The sequence below is a fragment of the Populus alba genome, chromosome 16 (genome assembly GCF_005239225.2).
Source record: "Populus alba chromosome 16, ASM523922v2, whole genome shotgun sequence".
In the NCBI taxonomy this organism is placed as follows: Eukaryota; Viridiplantae; Streptophyta; class Magnoliopsida; order Malpighiales; family Salicaceae; genus Populus; species Populus alba.
Window position 1 is genome coordinate 8,608,205 of NC_133299.1, and position 24,022 is coordinate 8,632,226.

The 24,022-nt window shown below is 30.6% G+C and overlaps 2 protein-coding genes across 3 annotated transcripts; one reads left to right on the forward strand and one right to left on the reverse strand.

Annotated features, from left to right (window-relative positions):
• Positions 1-2,818: 2,818 nt before the first annotated feature.
• LOC118045904 (dnaJ protein P58IPK homolog) lies at positions 2,819-7,010 on the forward strand. 2 transcript variants are annotated; one of them, XM_035054653.2, is made up of 9 exons: positions 2,819-3,092; positions 3,312-3,495; positions 4,154-4,355; positions 4,521-4,681; positions 4,782-4,875; positions 5,045-5,257; positions 5,373-5,453; positions 6,165-6,383; positions 6,595-7,010. In XM_035054653.2, the coding sequence occupies exons 1-9, from the start codon at positions 2,966-2,968 to the stop codon at positions 6,784-6,786; spliced, it is 1,473 nt and encodes a 490-aa protein (XP_034910544.1). In that variant the 5' UTR covers positions 2,819-2,965; the 3' UTR covers positions 6,787-7,010. The 2 variants fall into 2 exon arrangements, with proteins under 2 accessions (XP_034910544.1, XP_034910545.1); XM_035054654.1 differs by having other exon boundaries at positions 2,823-3,092; positions 3,330-3,495.
• An 8,598-nt stretch (positions 7,011-15,608) lies between these two features.
• Positions 15,609-16,669, reverse strand: LOC118045939 (fasciclin-like arabinogalactan protein 11). Its single transcript, XM_035054696.2, has one exon. It carries the CDS (start codon positions 16,450-16,452, stop codon positions 15,736-15,738), a length of 717 nt encoding a protein of 238 aa, XP_034910587.1. The 5' UTR covers positions 16,453-16,669; the 3' UTR covers positions 15,609-15,735.
• Positions 16,670-24,022: the final 7,353 nt, after the last annotated feature.

Here is a 24,022-nt window from a genome sequence, read left to right on the forward strand (position 1 = left end):
ACCTCATAGTTTGTATACTCCTTTACCAGTAACAAAGGAACCTTAAGTTAATATATTTATGGATTTTGTTTTAGATTTGCCTAGGTTAAAAAGGGATAGGGATTATATTTTTATGGTTGTATATAAGTTTTCTAAGATGACATATTTTATATATTCATGGGTTCCTGTATGCATTGTTTCTTATCATGATGTTAAATGTTTTAACTACTTTTGGAATGTTTTAAAGGGTAAGTAAAGAATAAAATTATTATTTTCTACTATTTGTCATCAACATGGTCAAACTGAAGTTGTTAATAGGACTTTGACTATATTGTTAAGAACTATCATTCAAAATAATTTAAAGAATTGAGAAAATTGTCTATCATTTGTTGAATTTAAATATAATAGAAATGTACATTCTACTATTGATTACTTGCCTTTTGAGATTATTTATGACTTTAATCTTTTAACTCCTTTGGATTTAATTCATATAGATATTGATGATAAAAGGGTTAGTTTTGATGACAATAAAAAGACACAAGTGGTGAAGGCTCTTCATGAAAGTATACAACAACAAATAAAGAAAGAAAAAAAAAAAAAGCAATATGCATTCAAAGCTAATAAAGGTTGAAAGAGGGTTGTCTTTAAACTAGGTGGTTTAGTTTGGATGCATATGTGCAATGAGAGGTTTCTTGAATGTAGTGAGTTTAAGTTAATTCCAAAAAAAGATGGTCCATTCCAAATCCTTGAAAGAATTAATGACAATGCATACAAAGTGAATCTATCAAGTGAGTATTATGTTGGTGCTACTTTTAATGTTTCTGATCTCTTTTTATTTGATATAGGTGATGATTCAAGATCGAATCCTTTTGACAAGAGAAGAGATAATGTAATCTAAACCACACTAAATGATCCATTAGAAGTTTTAGACGAGCCAATTACAAAATCAAAGGAAAGAAGCTCAATGATGCATTCAATAGGCTTATTAAGAGTATTTGAGCCAAGGTGAATTTCAAAAAGGCTACAACTTTAGCAAATTATGATCAGATCTTAGTCAATTTAATACATGCATAAAAGGGGCTTGATCCATCGATTTTATAGGCTAGTTAGTTTTAGCAACTAGAGGCTTATTTTGTTCCTATATGTTTTATAGATTTCAAACTACGAAAGGATTTCATATTATGTGTGGATATATAGGAAGTAAAGGAAGAATTATTTTCTTGTTTGTTTTGGATTCCTAAGGACAACATTATGGATGATTTGACTAAAGGTCATTCTTAAGCAATGATTTATTTCAATATTTGTGTCTTTTACAATATCATGTACATAATATAAGGAATATTTTTTAGAATAATTATTTTTATTATTTATCATGTTTTAGGCTTTAGTTGAGATATTTTGGGCCTTATTGTAATTTGGATTGATGTTAGCCTATTAAGTTAACTAGGGTTTAGTTTTTATATGTATAAATAATCTTATATGACATTTTCTTTAAGTCATTAAATACATCATTATTGTCATAACTTGCAATATATGTGTGAGAGGAATTCTCTTGTTTTGGTTCTTTATTGAACTACTTTGACTTATCTCCAATACACCTAGTTTTTCATCGGTTGTCTTGTTAAGCTCAAAGCCTGAATTTAGCTTTCTTGGGAAGGATTGATTTTATGGTGGTTTATGGATCTTTATATTCATGAAATTTGTATCAACAAATGTATAGGATGAGAAATGAACTAGCTTTTTTATTAAGTTTCCTACAAACAATGTCGTTAATGAAGTCATAAAAATCTCCAAATGATTCATTAGGTTTTTTAACAATTGGCAATGGATTAGGCTATTCTTGATGGGTTGTACTTGTATGATACTTCAATTAGTTTAGTTTAACATGAAAAAACTCTAGAAAAAAAGGTGTTTGTGTATAGTAAAGTGTTGGGTGATTTTCCATGTGTCATTACAAAATTGAAGCATTTAAACTCTTTATTTTATATCTGGGAAGATTTACCACGAAACAATGAAGATGAAATCACAAGCATCTATTTTTTTTTAATGGAAAAGGTTTTATTAATAATCAATAAAACAAAATTTATAATTAAAAAAATAAAATGTTAAAACCTATAAATTTAAAAAAAGTAAAAGGGTATGCTTTGTAATTGTAATACACACACCAAATAATTTTTTAAATTTTAATAAATATCATCTTTATCACAACTTAAGATTGATACTAATTTTTACTTTTAAACTATTATCTTTTAAAAATAAATAAATATTATCTTTATGGAGTTATGATAAAGATAATATTTAAAAATTTATTAAATTTAAAATGATTTTTAAAAAACATCTAATAAAACTATCTTTGTTAATTTTTTCAAGCGGGTGGCATATATACCTCATTAAAATAGGCTATTTTTCTAAATAAATCTTGAGATTTGTTTTTTTTTTTTACCATTCTAAATTTGGAGGAAAAAAATACTTGGTAACGCTACCCTTGTCTCTTTTTCCACAAGCCCGGGCCCCTTACCTCTAGTAAACGCTACCTTGGATATCTTCGTTTAATCAAGACCCACAGTACACTGTCACTCGTAAGAAGCCCATTTCATTATAATTAAATGGCCCACGTTCTTATGACAATCCAACACCAAATTTGAGGACATATTTATCTGGGCCAAGTCCAAAATGTTACCAGGGCCAATTATGATTTATCACGTGGCAGATACTTACTGGGTATACGTGTCGAAAAGAATGCTCAGTAGACACCTTCATAATCCACATGTAAAGAGATGATAGGGTAGAACTACGTGGATTGACATAGCGAATCCCAGCACGGTTCCCTTCTCTTCTGTCGCTGTTCTCTCCTTAAATTTTGAGTTCTTCGAATTCTTCTTCAATTTTATAACCCCAAGAGCCAAAAGCCAAAACCCGAAAATAAAATAGAAATTATTAGAGGGCTAATGATAATTTTGGTGTAATTTAATTGAGACAATAACAAATGAATCTGGTTGTGATGATGAGCATGGATGGTGTGGCATGGAGAGGGTTCGGATGTACAATCTTTATACTCCATTTTGTTTTTGTTTGTCACTTCTTACTTCTCCAACCTCTTGTTTCTGCTTCAGGTATGTTTCTCCTTTGTTTTCTTCTTCAGTTCTTGATGCATGCATCTGTCATGTCAGTACTGCTCTGTGAAATTAAACTTTTCTTATGGTTGGTTAAATTATTGAACCTTATAGCTAGTTAAATTGTATTTATGGGTATGCAATTAATTATGAAAGCATCCATTTTTGTGGGGGGTTTGGTTTGGTTATTTGACATTGATTTGGTTGTGTTGATATTAGTGCTGTATGAATTTGTAGATACGGAAGCTGGAAATGCTGCGGAGTTGTTTGAAAGGGCTTCTCAAAGTATAAAACTTAAGCGTTACAGTGACGCACTTGATGACCTCAATGCTGCAATTGAAGCAGATCCCTCCCTCTCTGAAGCTTATATTCGTCGTGCCTCCATTCTTCGTCAGTTATGCAGGTTCTTCCTTCATTCCATCATTTTATTTCTGTTTTTACTGTTAAATCGTGTGCTATTTGTAACGTGGTCCTTAACACTCTGTTAGGAAGGAAAGTAGGGAGGATGGATTGGTGGAGAGAGATAGGATGTGTTCCCTTGCTAGATGATTAAGACCCGACCACTGGAAGGATGGGAGGGAGGGAGGGAGGGAGGGAGGGAGGGATGGATCCCTCCTGTCCTTGTATAATTTACTATCCGTCTTTGTGTTTGCTTTTGCGTTCAAAATGAGCTTTTAAATTTTTTTTACTTCAATTTTTTTTTTTTTTTATGATTTTAGATTGTTTTGATGAGTTGATTTTAAAACTTAAAAAATATATATTATTTTGATGTATTGTCAAACAAAAAACACTTTGAAAAACAACCTAAGATGCCTTATTCTTTCTTTCAATTATATCCTTTCTTCTTCCCTCGTTCATCATCCAACCCATTTGAGTAAAACTACTATTATTTTTATTGAATTGGTGTTTTGATTTAGCAATTAAGGATTAAATTCATATGGAATGTTGTCTTGTCTGAATATTGTAAAAGCCTGTAGAACACCTCTCTTTGTCTCCTCCCCTGGCCCTTTGGTTTCTAACTGGAGACTGATAATGTCTTGGGTTCTCTTCTGCTGATGTAGATACGATGAATCTGAAAAGAGCTACAAAAAGTTTCTGGAGCTAAAACCTGGGCATTTGACTGCGGACAAGGAACTTTCACAATTGCATCAAGCTCGGAGTGCATTGGATACTGCTTTGACTCTTTTGGATTCAGGGGATTATGCAAAATCTCTGGAATATGTTGATAAAGTTGTCCTTGTGTTTTCTCCAGCATGCTCAGAGGTGACACCCATACCTTTTCTTTTCTATTTTGAGGCATTGTTCATTATATTTCTCATATGAATTGTGTGCTTCATCAACACCGTGTTAACTGGGAGTTGGGAGTATGGCTTTGATATGTTCAGTACTCTTGCAGTGCAATGACTCCACATGCATTATTTATTGCAGGCCAAACTCCTCAGAGTAAAGTTGTTGTTAGCTGTTAAAGACTACTCTGCTGTCATCTCCGAGACTGGGTATATTCTCAAGGAAGATGAAAATAATCTAGAGGCACTACTGCTCCGTGGCCGTGCGTACTACTATTTAGCAGATCATGATGTTGCTACAAAGTTAGTTTCACAGCAAATTTAAGTTTTTTTAAAAAAAAAAAAATTCTTTGTAATTTGTCTAGAATTGAATTTTATGTTTATGTACTTAAATCTTCTCCAGGCATTACCAAAAGGGTCTTCGTCTTGATCCAGAGCATAGTCAGCTGAAGAAAGCGTATTTTGGGCTGAAAAATTTACTCAAGAAAACTAAAAATGTAAATTGGCTAGACTTCTTAAATCAATGTCTTTGTTTTTTTTCATCTTTCTTCCTGCTTTTTAGTTTAATGGTTGGGCTTTGATCTGATTATAGAGATTGACTTTCTTTTGTGTTACTTACAATTTGAAGGTGCTTGTTCTTGTTCTTGAACATGTTGTCTTTAACAGGCAGAAGATAATGCAAGTAAGGGTAAACTACGTGTCTCAGTAGAGGATTACAGAGCAGCACTCACACTGGACCCTCATCACCTTGCACACAATGTACATCTTCACCTAGGCTTATGTAAGGTCTTGGTTAAGCTTGGCAGGGGCAAGGATGCTTTAACTAGTTGCAATGAAGCGCTCAACATTGATGGGGAGCTTCTTGAAGCTTTAGTTCAGGTTTGCTATTATGTCCATTCATCATGCCTTTTGTCTTAATCAGTAATTCTAGCTACATTTTCCTAACTTGGATATTCCTCTTTGTCTTGTTTCCCTTTTTCTCCCATTCCCCAAGAGAGGTGAAGCTAAACTCATAGTAGAGGACTGGGAAGGAGCTGTTGAAGATCTGAAATCAGCAGCTGAAAAATCACCTCAGGTGAGTCAATAATATGTATTTCAATGGGAAATTCACAAATATATGTAATTTACATAGTGAATCCATCTGAGGTGTGTCAGAGTCTGCTTCAAAACTGCATGTTCAGTGGCAACAAAACAGACCAGTATTGCTTACAGGGTCAACATTCAGCAGGTGGTGTTGGGACATCTATAAATGTTTCATCTATAAATGTTTCATCTCAACTAGTATTACTTTTCAAATGTCTGCTGGCATAACATCGATAAAAAGGAAAAGTGCTGTAAAATTAAGTTGCAACTTAAACATGCTTTCACTGTTTATATTGGATTGCATCCATCTTGCGAATATCCTCTGACCTGCCCTTCACCCATTCTCTTTCCTACTCTCTTTGCATTAAGTTCACTCTCAAATATGCTTTTGTACTGTACCTCCATTGATTGATTGTACTGCTTTTTTGGATTGAATTATTTGATCTCCCTAGGTGTTGTTGCTCAAACAATCTGATAATTGATTTTTGTTTGTTTATTATGTTGAAATGGTTGAGGTTAAGCAAGTTTCCCTTAAATGATATTTTTTAACGAGAACCAGAATTCTACTGAAGCAAACTGTATTAACTGGAAGATGATTTAGTTCTTTCTTAGTGGAGTGCCAAAAAGGAGTAAATGTCCCTGGTATTTCCATGGTGTGTGGCTGTTTAGAGATTCACCTCTCATCTCTTTAAATATAATCCAGGATATGAGTATCCGGGAAGCATTGATGAAGGCAGAGAAGGCTTTGAAGATGAGCAAGCGCCGGGATTGGTACAAGATATTAGGAGTTTCAAAGACTGCATCTGTATCTGAAATCAAACGTGCATATAAAAAGCTTGCTCTGCAGTGGCATCCGGATAAGAATGTTGATAATCGAGAAGAAGCAGAGGCCAAGTTCCGAGATATTGCAGCTGCATATGAGGTCTGATTTTTTAATGACTTCCATCATTTTCCTCCGTGGGCTTCAACCTTTTATGTTGCATTTTGCCTGTCTCTATAATACTGGCAACTACAGGAAACATTAAAAATTCCTGCTAAGTTTTTTGTTTCCAAATGGTCCAAAGTCTTCCAATTTAATGAAGCTCAAGGTTTGGTGTTTTTTCTTGGTCTGAAACCTCTATTGCTCTCTGCAGGTTCTTGGAGACGATGATAAGCGGGCAAGATATGATAGAGGAGAAGACATGGAAGACATGGGGATGGGTGGAGGTGGTGGTGGCAACCCATTTGGCGGTGGTGGACAGCAATTTTCATTTCATTTTGATGGAGGCTTTCCTGGTGGTGGATTTGACGGAGGTTTTCCTGGTGGTTTTCAATTCCATTTTTGACGTCAGTGAAACGAAGGGATTATTTTCTGCTGTTGCAAATACAGGAGGTTTCGTTTTCTCAGTCCTAACCAATTTGACTAATACTAACAGGTACATCTTAGGCAATTAAAAGAGGCTTGTTGCACGATCAATGTATTTCATGGTAAAGTTTTGCTTCCAGAATCTTCCAAGTTCTGGAACTTGTATTGGTTGATTCAAGGAGGTTATTGAGCTCGATTCATTCATGTGTTACATCCATCATTATATTATTAAGCATGGCTATGATAATTTTCTGGGGGAACTAATATAACAAGATATATATGAATCTACTATACATGAGTTATAAATGTAAAAAGACGAAAAATAAACTTTAGTTCAACTCAAGTATTTGTAAAAAGTATTAAACAAAGGATAATTATTGAATAATTGAAAGATGAAAAATCCTAAACAAGATGTGTGATGTAAAAATTTACTTCAACATAGAATAATTATTTTATGGGGTAAGAGGTTAAGAGTAATAATTAAGTTGAATTAAAGCTATAAAATTTTCATCATTACGTTTATTTATATTTTGTAATTTTGTAATTTTTTTGAAATAAAATAAATAAAATAAATAATAATAGTGATTCGAATTGTGCTAGTTGTTTTTTTTTTATATATAAATATAAATCATTGATTATTGTTTAATTTTTCATTAGTTTTTTTATATATAAATAATAAAAAAATTAATTTTTATTTGATTATATAATTTTATTTTAACAATCTTTATTTCTAAATAAACTCGATCAATGGTTATTGTCAAAACAAGTCAAATTAATATGTTAAGTAATGGATCAATTGTTGTTTTTTTTAAGTTTCTACCATTAATTAAGTAATTGAGGATTAATGTTATCAAAAATATTTTTTTTAACACGACACAAAATATATAATATAAATTTATTTAACATAATTAAAATAAAAGTGAAATAAACAATACAAAAGTCCAAACACCTTAAAATACATGATTCAGATAAAAATTTATATATAGTTTAAATAACTTTAAAATATAATACAATTATATCCATAAAATTTCATTAACTAAAAATTAACAAACATATAAAAATAACTAATTTAAAGAATATCTCTCTTTTAGATGAGATTTTAAATGCCAATGCGACTTGTTTGGTAGTGTGGTTGTGATTACTTTTTAAACAACTTTTCGTGCTAAAATACATGTTAATAATATTTTTTATTTTTTAAAAATAATATTTTTAATATTAGCACATCAAAATAATTTGAAAATACTATAAACACATTAATTTAAAGTTAATAATAAAAAAAATTTTAATTAATTTTTTTCAAAAATATTTTTAAAACGCATAACCCCCTTTTAATATACTCTGACACAATGACAATTCCTTTTGCTGTTGCTTGTGCTTTAGCAAGGATGACTTCCACTTCACCTGAGCTATAATAGCTAATATGAGTAAAAAAAAAAATAGCATTGTTACTCTTTATTTGGCTACCCATTCTAACACTATGAACAGTACTCGTTATATGTAGTGAGTATTGTAGCACTCCTCGGTTGGTAGCGAGAAAGAAGGTGATCGTGGGAAGGAAAGAGTGGAGGATGGGGTTGTGCTTCTAGTTTCTGTTTCGGTTGCTGCTCAGTCTATGGTGGTGGCTGAAATGTTATGGTGCTGTGTGGGATGAGTTAGAGCTATTCGAGCTGGGTGATTTGCATGTGATTTTGATTTTTTTCTTTGGAAACTTTGAAAGATTTCCTTTTTAATTTATGTTTTTACATTTGTAGATCTCGAAGCTGAACCACACATTCTATAGAGAGAGAGAGAGATTAACAACAACAATGGAGATGGAATTGAAAGAGATGCTTAACAATCTTGATTATTTGAAGAAATCATTGTCAAATGCTTCAAACCTTGCTTCTTCAATTCATTAGGTAAACTCGGTCCGAGTTGATCGAGTTTAATTGAATTTGCTGATTTTCAAGTTTTTAACATGATTTACACATTATATATATGTTGATTTGTAAAATCATAAGATTTTATAAGTCAAATCGCGATTTTGATAACTTTGTTGAAAATAATTCTTAACTCTAGATGATAGGGTACATCAAGCTCATAAAACTACAATTAGAATCTCAAATGAGTTTTTTCTTGATTAAAAAAATCTTCAGTATAAAACTATTTTTAACATTGATTAATTTGTAGGTATTTTTAGGATTCAAATTTGCGCTCAACATTCTTTGTGGCCTGTTCACAAAATTTATTATTTAGCTTTTGCAATTGATGATTAATGGTAGCTGTAAATATATCAACTCGATAATAATGCTTAGTTTTTATTGATTTTTTTTTTTTACGATAAATCATCTCACATTAGAAAAACAATCATCCATATTATGAATTTTAATGTCTTATGATTACAAAATGATGTCACTTCTTCTAAAATACATTCATCATTATCATCTCTTAACTTCTACATCAAAAGTCTTTGTCTTAGAAACCAAATGCATAGCATTTAAAATGTCTTAGAGATTTTTGTTGCAAAGGTTGGCAAAGCATAATAGTAATTCCCATAACATTCTTTATTATATGTAAGATGATTACAAAACAAATGACATTAACAACTTAACTGTAAAAGCTACATCACCATGTTGAGAATAAGTTGATTCATTTGAAGCAATGTTCTCAAGAACTAAGTAAGTTGTCCTGTGCATTTTTATGAGATTGTAAATTGATTTGAGATGCGAACTCTATCTACTATTTCCAGGTCGCTGCAAAGAACATGTTTGATTAGCTCATTTACTTGTTTTAATCTCATCAATGACAATTAAATGTTCAATTGCAACTGCTTAAGAAGCTTGTAATTCATCATTATATTTGCAAGAAGCACTAAAAATGTTGACAATAAAAATCAAATTATGAAAGAAAGTATGCGCATCAAATACTTCTCTAGCTGCAATAATAAAAAGCCAAATGTAATTGATGGGCTAAATAATATGCATAATGTGCATAAGGACAATCTTTAATTAATAAAGCTTGCAAATCATTCCACTCTCCGCACATATTATTAACGTCATCACACCTTTGACCTCTAATATTTTGAATATCAAGATCATGATGAAATAAAACAGAGAAAATCTCTTCCTTAAGAATTAAAGCAATTGTATCTTTGACATGCACTATATTAAAAAACAACAATCTCGTATAATTCACTTCTATCAACAAATCTAATAAAAAAGACAATTTGCTCTCTTTTGAATTCATCTTGAGCTTCGTCAATAATTAAATAAAATTTTGCATCACCAATCTCACAACAAATTGAAGACTAAGCATTTCTAGCAAAGACATGCGAATTTATTTTTAAATTTGATGTAATGTATATTTAGCATTTTGAGGAGCATTACTCAAAACAAAAAAGGACCTACTTTTTCATTGTATGATGCTAAAAGTTTAATCATTTCAATAAAATTACATCGGGTTTTTTTTTTTTGTTTTTTTTTTTTACCTGTCTTCATACGCTCTAAAAGCACATGCTTGAAATATGAGCCAACGAACAATATCTATTGAGGATATAATATGTAATCAATTATTTATAATTTCTATAGAAGCTTGCCTCTCAACCATCTTCTTAATATGAAATGATTTATTTTTCAAATTCTTCAAGCATTTGACAATAAATCTTTGAGCTGAATTTAGATCTTTTTCCATATAAATAAAAAAAAAACCTTTGTTCCGCTCAATAACTTTATTCCAATAACTGAATCATTTAACATTAAATGTGTTTGATACTAGCTTTCTAGTTGGTTTATTTACAAATAGATAAAAAAGGAAAATAAGAATGTAACATTTTCTTTGAATACTCACGTTAGGGAAAACTTTTGAACTAATAAAACTAAAATCAACGAGGATGTTTTTTGTACCAATAAGCAAATATTCAGAAATCAAATGTTGATATGGCCCCATATTAATATATGCATTTGAATTTCATCTTGTTGATTAATTGGATATTTCAATATTTGTGAATGTTTACTTTGATCTTGAATTAAATTAGCAACATTAATATTTTCTTGTTCAATTATTACAATTTTAGTAAAAGATTACTAAATAATCATTGCAAGTTTTTCATAAACTAAAGCAGGTTGGAGTTGTTCAACTAGTAATTCAACATTACACATTAAAGGTGGGTTCATTAAAATGTGAATAATCAATACTTTTCGATCTTTTTTTTCTCAAAAAAAAAAATCAATTCTTATTGTCTTTATCATGATTCAACGTAAAATCAAAACATTATAAATTTTTAGTACTTAACAACAAGTACTAGATCCATTCAAGTGAGAAGAATTTATATTAAAATATTATGGTATCATCAGTAATGTAATTTTTAATTAATTACTTAAATGATTAAGGGGTTAATTTTTATTTTTTGTTAACACATCTACCACTCTCATCTTTTTTCAATCTAGTATTAACTATTAAAATAAGCCATAACCAAACCCATTGCCAAGGGACCTATCTAAGCAAATATCTCGAATGGGTTTCTATGGACAGTCAAAAACCTTAGCGTTTATGCATGAAGTGATTACTTTTTTTATTATTATTAATATAGATATCCGGGTTATATGGCGTATACCTCGACTAATCTTATAGGCCCTAAAGTTAAGGATCATGTAAGTTTCCAGTGGCCTTAAGATTTGTGAGACTCGAATTGGTGACCTCTAGAAAGCAAAGCTAGTACCTAATCAGTTAAATTATACCCTTTAAATTAACATAAAGTTAATACTTGATTTTATTGTTAATAGCCAAGGATTCACACCATTCATGATTCAAAAAAAAAAGTCATGTTATGGTGTTCATACATAAAAATCAAATTGGGCTAAGGCTAATTTCTATTAGTACATTGACAAGCTAATAGTTATTAAGTTTTTTCACAGTATTTTCGTACTAAATTAGAAGTTTGTTTTGCAACCATATCAAGATACATCAATAAAAATACAAAGAACAAAAGCAGTAGCATTAATATAATTGAAACTAAAAAAAAATCTCCAAAAAGGAAAAAAAAAAAAAAAACTAAACAAAGAGCTTTAAGATTAGATATTAAATTCAATGTAGTAGAAATAGATTGAAGAACTGATAGCTAGAATTGAACCAACACTAATTTTTTTTTTTTTCAGAATAGAAAAGGTAGATGTAAAGAGAAAAGGAAAAAAATCTAAAGAAAGAAAAGTGTTAGACGTTTTATTAACTGATTAAAAAAACACATGAGGCTTTTGTTTCTTATAGGATCACAAATAAAGACATCTTTCGAAGTGAATTTTCTTACATTACATTGCACTTGGTTTTTATATTATACTAGTTTCGTTGCCCATGTTCCGTTATAGGTACGGATTCGAAGTGCCAGCAACGTCCTTGTAAGCATTTATTTGTAAACAATCGGTGTAATCTTGTAATGTACAAAGCTAACCCAATCAAAACTCGATAGAGTAAAAACAAGTCTAAAAAACAATGTTGTCGCAGCCTTTTTTCTAAAATGATTCTAAGCGATGTTGTTCTCTTGATTGGAAAAAAATGGGCAGACCATAAGTAACCTTGAAACCTCCTTATCTAATTGCTTGCATAGCTCGAGATTCAAATCAATCATATGAGAGTAACCATAACATGACCAAATAGATTTAGCAGGGTTAAAAGCAAACTGGACCATCAATGAAAATATAGGTAGATTTTTTTTTAAAAAAAAAAAATAGAATGATATCTTTTCTTGTTTTAATATTGAGGTAGAAACATATTAGATCACCTTTGTTCAACTCAGGTTAAACATAAAATTTATGACTCGAGTCATAAGCATTATTACAATTTGCTAACCCGGTTAGTCGATTGTTTTTTCTTCTCATTTCCCTTTTCATTAATCTCTTCTCAACTGGACCTTTAATGGGTTTGGATTGGATGGAATTTGGACTTAAATTGAAGAGTCATTAGATAATTAGAAACTATATTGAAAGAAAGAGGCTTGGGATCGAGTGGAATAAATTCAAGGCTCAATTAAAAGATTATTAAAAAAGTAGAGACTAAAATAAATAAAGTGAGCAAAAATTATCAGGCATGCGAGGAACATGCATCATTATGTTAAAAGACCAGCCATAATGTGGTGGCGCATACTGTTTCCTCCATCCTCCAAATGAGGTCTTCCTTGGTATCTCTAGAAGCATCTCGACAAGGACTTCCATTAGAAGTGGTGTGTGGTGGTTGTTTTTGATCGACATGGCACTAACAACTATTTTTTTTTCTTTTTTTTTTCTCCTCCCTATGAATTCCTTATCTTTTTTTCCTTCCCTAAAGAGTTTTATTTTTCCCTATTTTCCAATTACAATCCCTTGAGTTTAAATGCCTTGAAAAACAAAAAAAAAAACTTGAATAATCTTTTACAAGACCAAGATTGAGGCAAAAGACTTTTTTTTCCTATGAGAAATGCACAATGAGCTCATTGAAACAAACTATCAAAGTCAATCCTAAATAAATAAATAAAAATATGCAAGGATCAAATTAAAAAAATATATTTCAAGAAAAAAAACAAAAAAAAACTAATATTTGATAACGAATATTGTTGTAGTGGTGCAATAGTAAATTAGGCAAGTGCTTTAGTTTTTTTTAATTAATAATAAATATTTGATTATATTATATTACATTATATCCAAGATTCACCAACATTAGAGGCTATTAGCTATTTGATTTGCGCTTCACCATGGGTCAAATAATTTCTTTTAGTAAAAAAATAAATATACAAGCTTTTCTAACATGTTTTTTTATATAAAGAAATTCTCAATCTTAAACTAAAATACTTATACACTCATCTAATTAGATAAATCGATATTTGATAAAAAAAAAAATAACTAATGTATCTTTTGGGGATTAGAGTCATCAGAGTGATAGATAACCTAATGATGTGATTAGGGTAATTGATTTGAGTGATATAAAAAAATTAATGGTACTATCAATTAAAATACTATTTGATAATTAATGATATAAAATTTCTTAAATGTTAGTTGGCGACATTTGTAATTTGGTAATTATTATTCCAAATAGACATGTAAATTGTTAAATAGTATTTTTTATATTGTAATTATTTTGACTACATGATCCTCTAAAGTTCGAGCTGATTAGTAAACCTCTTTTATTATTACTCGTGATGGTAGACTTTAATGTTGAATTTAGGAATATTATACAATTATTATGTAATTTAATTTTGGTACTGTCTTTTGAGATGTAATTAAATCTATTATTAAACATGCATGTATTAACTTAAATTTTCTAAATCATTGTAGTATTTTGTATAATTTTACTCTTTTATATCTTAGCTAGAAATGTATGGAACTTACTTCATTAATCTTTTACAATTTGTTTATGTTGTGTTTACAAGATGATTGTGTAGAAATCATTATGTGAAATGTAATAAGCAAAAGCATAAAGAATGGACATAGTCTATTTTGATTTTATTGGATATTGAAATGATCCCAAATGTTGGATCTTATGTAAAATTAGGATTTATATAAATGAATAATGATTTCAACACTTGGAAATATTAAAATTTAAGGGAAATTCTACTGAAATTTCAATAGATACACACAAACACACACATAAAAGAAATTCCTTAATTTCACGTTATATATGACTTTGAATATGTTAATTTGTAAAGTATTATTACAAAGATGATCAAATTTAATATAAAAATCAAACTAAACCAAATAATAAGGATGTAATTGAAGAAAATAATCAATCAAAGAAAAATAAAATAAATAAAAATCAAGAAATTGAGGATCAAATTAGATATAATAAACAAATGATAGGACAACCTTCATACTTTGGTAAAGAGAAAAGAGAGAAAAGAGGGATGAGAAGAGAAAAGTTCTTTGAAGCCCAACAACCACATTACCGCGCGCGCAGATTGTACCACCAGAAAAAGGATGTTAACACGCTTTCAACGCTATTGCAAAAGACAGTGTTTGACCACTAAAAGCTTTTGCACTTTGCCAACCATTTTTTTTATTAATATTTTATATTTACTAAGAAATCAAAGTGCCTCTTATTCCACCTAAGTGTATGAAAAAAAAAATTAAAAAAAAAATGAAGAGTAAGAGATGAAAAGGCCCTTGCAAGGAAGTTTTAAGTTTTTTAATTATTATTATCTTAATAACAGCTAAGAAATTTCATTGTGAATAAAAAAATAAAAAATCTCCATAGAGCCCTTGGATGCAAGTTTTTTGTTTTTTTTACTTAAATGGTTATTTTAGTTATTTTACTAAATAAAATAAAAAAGATTGTATGACTAATGAATTTTAAAATGAATAAATGTATCATGGTGAAAATACCATATCACCCTAATGACTAGTTATTTAGTTTGTTCTGAGAAAAGCAAAATTATATTTTTATTTTTGGTGTGTACTGCTGAAGTGATTTTCCACGTGTTTTAGAGTTTTTTATTATTATTTAATTGTCGCCGGGTCTTAAATTTCAATTGAAGATGGTTTAGGCTGCTTGGATTAACTCCATCTCTGGCTATTTTTTTCTAGCTGTATTATGCTTGTCGACGGCATTAGCTTCCAAGATTAAAGGCATCTGGTATTATTTTCTGTTTCTGTTTTCTATCCACTGTTCTGAGTTGCATCCACTGTCCAGTTTTTTGGTCCAATTTATAAAGGCCTTTTATTTTATTTGAAATTTGTGCGCTTTTATTTTAGCGGATCCCGTTGCTAGCTAGCACTTATCAATTCACCTGTAAAAGAAATCTTATTTGCAATTTAGCTTGATACTTGAACATAAGAATCAAAAAAATGAGCGGAGAGGAAGAAGAACCCAGTCAATCATGGTACATTACATTAAGAGGAGAGGCAGAGTAACCAAAGAATAATCCGACTCAGTTCAAATCACAACAGAACGATAAAACAATAACTCCTCAACAATCTCCAAAAACAAAAACTCATAGCTTCAACGAAATTGCTGCGATCAGCACAACACCGAAGGATACTGTTGCAATGGATGCACCTGAAGCATCAACAGATGCATCTTCCTTGGACCCTGCAGGAGCTTTTGCTGGAACATCTTTCTCGGGCTTTGAAGGTGCAGGAGCTGGTGCTGTACCAAAAAGATCCAACGGCAGAAGGACCTGATCCACCTGATACACAACTAATTGGCCATCGGTGTATATGGTGTTTGCCACGGTTGCAGTATCAACCCCTGTTGTTATGTTCACTTGATTCCCCGATGTTGTCACATTGAGCGGGAACTCGCCATCAGCACTATTTCCGGCTTGAGTGCGCAAGGGATTGCTGACAGTTTGGAAGTTTGACATGGAAAGGAAATTTGGGAGGATGTGAAATTGCACCAACTGGACCTTTTGTTGGTCGCTGAGCGAATTCAGTGTGCCTGCTTTGAGGTTAGCAAAGGAATTATCAGTTGGTGCGAAGACTGTTAGTCCTTGGTTTGAATTGTTGAGTTGGGTGTTGATTTGGTCAGCCTCTTGGGTGCTTTTCAACAACCGAATTAAGGTTGTGAACTGACCAGCTTTCGCAAGGATCGCCGTTATGTTGGTTGGACCTGAAGGTGCTGGAGATGGGGTTTGAGCAAAAGCGGTGGAGCTGTAGAGGAAGAGCATCAAGAAAGGAACGAATGGGGAGATCAGGAGTTGCTTTCTCATCGTTGTAGGATATTTAAGATCTTGAATATGTTCAAACTTACTGTTTGCTAATTGTGAAGAGGAAGAGTTTGAGCTGTAGGGAGAGGCGTGGGATGTATATATTGTTGGGGGAGATAAGTTTAGTTGCTGTTATTGTTAGGTGAAAGGCTACAAATTTGAAGGTGAGAAGAGAACCTCAACGCTGATCTTTATTGGTACGGTGAAAGGGAAATCCAGAGATATTGCTTGGCAAGACAGGAAATCCAGTAGGCAATACGTAAATTTAAGAATGCGTGGGTACCAGTGAGAAATGATGCATTGGTTGTTGCTTGTGCTCAGAGACAGCTACAAGAAGGAACCTTCAAGCTCAAGTTTTCAGCATTCAATAATAGCATCAATTAGGGTTCTTAATGATTACGAGGGGCCAGTGCATGGTCGCCTCCACTATGGATATCTTTTATGCAGCCTTGAGATTCACAGGGCGTTTGTCCATGAAATTTAAGCGATTCACTGCTAGTCGGAGAAGACGTGATTTACAACATGTGATGGGAGATTTTGGACATAGGTTTTTTTTTTATTATTCTAAATTTATCAGTGCATTGTCTCTTTAAAATTCAATAAGCAAGAACCATAGCTTTACTATGCAAGAGCTAATCCAGAAATACTTTAACAAAACAGAAATAAGTAAAAAGTTGGTAGGTGTTACTTGACGTTATAATCATACTAGATGGATAATTAATAACGGTACTGTGTGTTGTTGCAGGGATGCAATTGGATTGGCTGGAAGCCAAAAGATAGGTGTTTCAATCAAATTGTCGAGAGAATCACTGCTCCATTTACCTGGCTTGCCAGTTGAAGGCCATTATTAGAAGCTCCGAACATGCCTGTTTTATAACTTTTTAATGATTTACTATCCCTTTTTCTTGCAGTTGCTCTTGACATTATCATTTGGATGAAGATGACAGCTAGTTTTCAGTTGGAAAAATCATATTTGACTCAGTGGGAGGTCAACAAATCGATGTTCAAAATGAAAACTATATATAATAATGGTCGCCACTTCATTACGAGCCGTTTTAACATTAAAAAAAAAATATTCAATGATAATAACTCGAGTCAATTTAGTTAATTTGACTTATATATGATCTGAAATATAAAATTAGGATAATCTTGTAAAATAAAAAAAACTAACACATGATCTAGAATATAAAATCAGTATAACCCTATATAAAAAAAAACAAAAAAAGACTACAAAGTTCAAAATCCAATAACCTAATATTAAAGAATAAAAAAAAAATTAAAGATAAAAACTGGATAAACCAAGATTAACTTGATTAACCTGACACCTATGATACATTCGTCACCAAACTACAATAAATCTTCCTAGACACACCACCTCATTAGCTATGTAGCCATCGAATAATTCGGCATGCATAGTGTTTGGATTTTTTGGCCGCTGCACATGCCTTTCAGAGGGCACAATTAGTGTCCACCCACTAGCACATGTATTGCATGTGTCATTAATTTTTTTTATTGATATTTTTATTTTTTTAAAGACTGATTTACCTTTTATCCAAATTGATTGTAGCAAAAAAAAAAAAAACAATGTTGAAAATACCCTTTGATGCAAGTTTTAATTTTTTTTTTAAAAAAAATATAGTCATTTTAATACGTTACATAAAAGTAAAAAAACAAAAGAAATCCCTTGGACCTGGTCTTTAAAAGAATTATTTAAAAGTATTTAAATTATTTTATTGTACATAAAAATATTATAAGATCTATTTGCCTTTTATTAATATAATAATAACAAATATATCTCACGAAAAATATTATTTTATCCCAATGATAAAAACAATTTAGTGGGATAAAGGTAAAACTAGGATTATGCCGCATCCACAATGCAATTCATAGGAAAACTTGATCTGTTTTAGGTTTTTTTTTTTATAATAATTATAATTATAACAGTAACATCTAAAAAAGGAACAGGCATGCACACATTGTAGTTTGTAGAGCCGAGACTGAAATAGATTTGATAAATTAAGTGGACTTTTGGTATTTCGTGATTGTTGGAAATGTGATTATTGTAAAATGAAAAGACTTTAATTAGAAGTTTTAATTGTATTTGGTTTACCTATTGGTTTTTAAACAAGTTTCCACTATATATTTTAATCGTAAAACTTGAATATTTACTTTGAAAAGATGATGTCTTTTTTCCTTTTCTAGATTATTATGCCCTAATATTAGTACAGTCATTAAGTATTAGAATAACATATCTACTAATAACAAATTATGTAATATGTAATACTATATTTTATCACCTTTTTTATTAAGTATAAAGGAATTTTGTTAATATTAGCAAAACAAGATTGGGTTAGCCCATTTAATATTAAAAATATTGGCATTTTAGTTGTAAAAAATTCATATCCTATCACACTTGGAAATGACTTTTCCCTCGTTTTGGAAGAGGGATTACATTACTTGATTTGTGAAGAATGTGATTTCAATTTGATATTTTAAGTCTGAAAAGATTCATTATTTATTGACATTTAATATGAAAACACGGGAATGAAATCATGGGAATGAAAACACAAATAATTTCTGATATGAAAGTAGATCCTCTAACAAATACATAACATACTTATAAATGTAAGAATATAAAACAATTTGTATTAAGGTAGATTATTTGTCTTAAAAAAAAAGTCACTTATTTATAGTGAAAAATATAGCAAATTTAAAATTTTACAAAGCTTGTAATTATTGGTCTTTTGAAAATTTATTTGATGAAGTTGTATGCCTTGTCTCCCACTACTGGTAGTGATTTGTTGTATTTTCGAGTGAAGAAAACTTGTCTTCTTATGCCGATAAAAATCTTTGGAATGGGAGTAAAAAAGGCCAGGAGAAAATAGGCCTAGATAGACCTGTCATTAGGGATGGAACCAGAAATTTTTTGTCTTAGGGCTACAAAGTAAATATACATAAATTATTTTTTAAGATCAATCATTAACTTATATATATAAATTTGTCAAGTTAATAATAAATTTTCAATCTAACTACATAACAAAAAATATAAAATAAAATAAAATTCATTTATAATCGAATACAAATCAATATCTTCAACAAACTCTTGTTCAATATAAATTATTATTGTAGCTCTATGTTTAAATTCTTCTTCAAAGCCCAAGCTAAAACCCGATGTTGTTGAGACTTGAGAACAAGAAAGTTAAAATCCTATGGTGTTTCTCAACTCTCGAGCATTGATAAAAGTAAAAAAGTGAGTTTTAATAAATAACAGAAGAGAAAGTCTTTGTAAAGAGTGAGTTTTTATAAACCACAAAAAGGAAAGTCTCTAAGGATATGTTTGTTTAGTTTTTATGTTTATGGTGCAAAAAACATAGTAAAGTGTTTGGTAATATACCAAATTATGTTTTATACTGCAAGGCCCACTAAAAAATTGAGTTTGAAATGCAGTTTTTATGAAGTAGTTTTACATACTTTTATAACTGAATTTCGTAAAACCCTGTTTGTTTTTGCGTTTCAAAAACGTTTCTAAAAAATTTTTATATTTTATATATTTTTTCTTTGCTTAAAATTAATATTTTTTTTTTTTGTGTTTTCAAATTATTTTGATACACTGATATCAAAATTAATTTTTAAAAATGAAAAATATTATTTTAATATATTTTCAAGTAAAAAACACTTTGAAAAGTAATCGTGATCACAAAACTACCACACATTTTATACATGTTTTTTGTTGCACATAAACTAAACCATAATTTTTACCAAACATGTATCTAAATCCAATTAACCACACTTTTTTAAAAACTTATTGTTTTAAAATCACAACCATAAAAGATACCTAAAAAATAAACAAACTCTTACTTTTTATTTCAGCAAATGCAGACAGAATATTGAGTTTTTAAAAAATATTTATTATTTTACCTAGGCTATAGCCCACCCTAGCCCCTACACTCCTCCACCCTTACTTGCCATAAAGGCCTGGGAAGATAAACTTGATAAAAGGAGAACAAAATAAAAAATTGGCCATAAATATTTTTGGCCTCTAAAAACTCTTTTCTTTTTTAATAACATACATACATATTTACATGGGCAGAAATGCTTAAGGTTTTTCTTATATATAGAAGAAAGAATGCCAAAACAATCATCTTTATTTTCATCTCTTAAGCTAATTGTGGATTCTAAAGATTAAGAGATAAAAAAAAAAAAAAAGAGTCATTGGATTTGGAGTCATTTTGTAAGAACTGCTTCATGATTTTAAAATATTCTTTTTTAGATTTTGTTACAGCAAGAAGGGCTGAAGCATGATATTTTTGGGCTAATAACTTAGATTAAGAGTTTAAGTCCTTAATCTCAGCCTTTTAACTTTCTTTTAACCATTGTAAGACTGCAAGTTTGGAAATCTTGGATTATGCTGCAAAGAAGTCTTTCCATTTGACTTTGAATCTTCTAATGAGAATGAGAGATCCATTTTGAGTATTGTAATCAAAGTATCATGAATAGACCTAAGGAAAAAAAATTGAATAGAAAATAAAAAGTGATGGAAATCTTTTTTCACTTTCTGTGGCTTTGTAATTTTGTTTGAAGAAAGTGTAACCATTTTCAACTATAAGATAGGTTGAAGAAGGTCATATAAAGGATCAAAATAGTCCAACCATTGGCAAAACTAGCTTGGTAATTTTAAAATGTTTACATACTTTTGTTTACAAATCTTTTACTTTTTATTCCACTCATATTATTATAATAATCCTGATCTAGAATGATGATTGTCGTGACACTGTTTGGACTGGGAAATTTTTTGTTGGTTTTTTGTGTTATACTTTGTAGTTAGGTTTTAATTTGGTATGAAAATGTTTTATTATATTTATAGGCTAGTTGTTTGCGAAATGGTTTAGACGGTTTCGAGGGAGACTTAAAACAGGCACTACCCCAAGTTGGCTTTTAAATGGATAAGTAAAATTGTTGACAAAAACTTTTTAACTCTTGTCTAGTTTGTTTCATTTCCTACTTAAGGTATTTTTAGAGTTTAAGATCTTGATATATCTTAAGACCTTCTTTTTAGGTGAAGCTAAAATGTTCACCATATGTTAGTTGGTTATAGGGGATAGTTTTGGTGCTAGAGGTGTCTTTGATTTTGTTTCTAACTCTTTCTCCTAGAAGTGTAGGTAATCCAACAAGAAATTTATCTTTCCAGAAAAGCTGGTTCGAGTCTTCCTAAGCATAACACGAGTGAGAAAGGTGTTTTTATACAATTGAAAATCACTGAGTTTGTTGCACCTAAAGTTTGAAAGTAATTTGACATTTTTATCTTTTAGATGGGATGGATCTCCTATGAAATGGAGAGAAATATTTAGTATCATGGTTGATACTACATTTTGGATAAGGTTGCCGGATGGGTCAAGAAATGGTATTTGGTCTTCATATATTTGAATGGATTGTAGAATCTCTAATCTTTGGGTATCAATGAGATGGTAATCCCACCATCCTTTTAATTAGCTAAAAAATCCTGCAAGTAAATGTTAAGCAATGGCTTTGTTTGGAGTTTCAGTATGGGTTTTGTAGATATAGGTAGTCATAGTTATTTGTTATAAGCTATTTAGGATTTTGTATTCAATCATTCCATCAATGTTTCATTCATTGAGGGAAGAGGCATTTAACTTATATTGTTTAGTAATACCTGGCTCATTTTGAAGTCTTATATCTAGTGCAACAAGAGTAGTTTTGAGTATAAGATTCCTCCAATTAAGTTTGTTTACTGCATACCATTTTATAAAATATGCATGCCCCATTACAACTAGGAATAAAACCCCTGTTTCGGAACTAGAAAATGGTTCTCTTATTGAATCTGAATGTCCTTCTTTGAAAAACCTCAAAATCTCTCATAAAGACCAAACAGTTGAAGCCACTCCTTTCAAATCCCCAAATAAAAATGTTACCACCAATACCAAACACATTATATAGGAAAACAACTAACTAGAATAGAAAAACATATTCAGAAGTATTTATTTTCTCATATTGAAAGTACAAAGCCTGTTGAATAAAAGTAAAAAAAAAACTAGTTTTCTAACCATACCAAGTCATTAAGCTAGTCAAACTCAACTTCAAAATAACAAAAAACATTTTCTTAAAGCTATCAAGGACTATCTCAATCACTTGAAACTTCCTCTTTCACCTTAATTGCTCCTGACACACTCTAAATTATTAAACCACCCTTAAACATCTACAGGCCATGTAAACACCATACAACATGACAAAAACCAAACTTCTACTAAAGAAGAAGCCTTTTAGGAAGAAATTCTTGAAATAAACAAATTTTATTAGAGGAACCCTACACCCGGAACTACTCATGTTGCACTAGACATAGGAATCCAAAATGAGCTAAGCATTACTAACCAACATAAGTTCAACACCTTTTCCATCTATGGATGGAACATTGATAGAATGACAGAATACAACATCTTAAATACCTTACAAAAAATAACTATGACTACCAATGCCTACAAAACCAAAACCCCCATGGGATTCTACAAAACTCGAGTATTATTATATGAAAATCCTTGAAATAACAGGAGTGTTTAGTTTTGGTTGATCATGTTATTTCAAGGATTCTTATATAATAAGGTTAGGGTTTTGTAATGATGTTGAAGTAAAATAGCCAAGAATGATTACCCTTAGAGTTTTGGACAAAAATATATATTAAACCATGCATGTTGGTAATCCTAATATGTGTAGTAGTGTGAATGCTTATGTAGTGTGACTTGGAAACTGTCTAGAAAAAGAATTTGTTTGTGGAGAGCTTGTTTCCAATTAGAAAGGTGAATGATTGTTTGGATAATATATGTATAATAAGTGGGTTCAAGATTATTTTGTTGAAGTTTGAAGTGTGTTTTTTTTTTTTCAAAAAAAAAAGGCCACGTGCACAAGTCTATGGGCCAGCGTGCCTAGGCCATTGTAAGGAAAAAAAGCTTAGGCACGTGGATAAGCCTTTAAGCTAGGCCCGTGCATCTTAGCTTGGTTTTATTTTTTAATTTTTAATTTTTTAAAGGGACGAACAACGTGTTATCTATCATTATTTTTTAAAAAAATACCTAGCAACATGTTGCATGCCAATGAAGATGATGTGTCGCCGGTGAACCCAGATTCCAGCCAGCACAGTGGTGGTTAGAAAATCAGGGCAAGATTTTTTTTATTCACAACCCAATTTTTAAGCCATTTCAACCCAAAAACACCTCAATAACACTCTTAGAACACTCACAAACCAATTTATCAACTCAAAATACCTAACAAAGGGTCAAAATATCTGAAATCAAACCGGGTTAGATTTTTCTTGATTTAGATCTATTTTTTAGACAACATTTATGCTCTAAAAACACACTATTAATCCTTTTCATCTTATGGAACCTGTTGACACACAAAAAAATTCATTTTGTGTAACAAAAAATAATTCAAATAAATATTTGTACCAAAAATAATATTTTTTAAAAAAATAAAGGGACTTAAATTGTATAATCTCTGTTATTTTTAAAGTTTAAGGACCTAAATGTATTTTTTTTAAAAATCTTTGATGCACCACCCATGT

Coding starts and splice junctions, on each gene's coding strand:
- LOC118045904 (XM_035054653.2), top strand. CDS start 2,966: ATGAATCTGGTTGTGATGATGAGCATGGATGGTGTGGCATGGAGAGGG. Junction 3,093..3,311: donor ACCTCTTGTTTCTGCTTCAG/GTATGTTTCTCC, acceptor TGTTGATATTAG/TGCTGTATGAATTTGTAGAT. Junction 4,682..4,781: donor GATCATGATGTTGCTACAAA/GTTAGTTTCACA, acceptor AATCTTCTCCAG/GCATTACCAAAAGGGTCTTC.
- LOC118045939 (XM_035054696.2), bottom strand. CDS start 16,452: ATGAGAAAGCAACTCCTGATCTCCCCATTCGTTCCTTTCTTGATGCTC.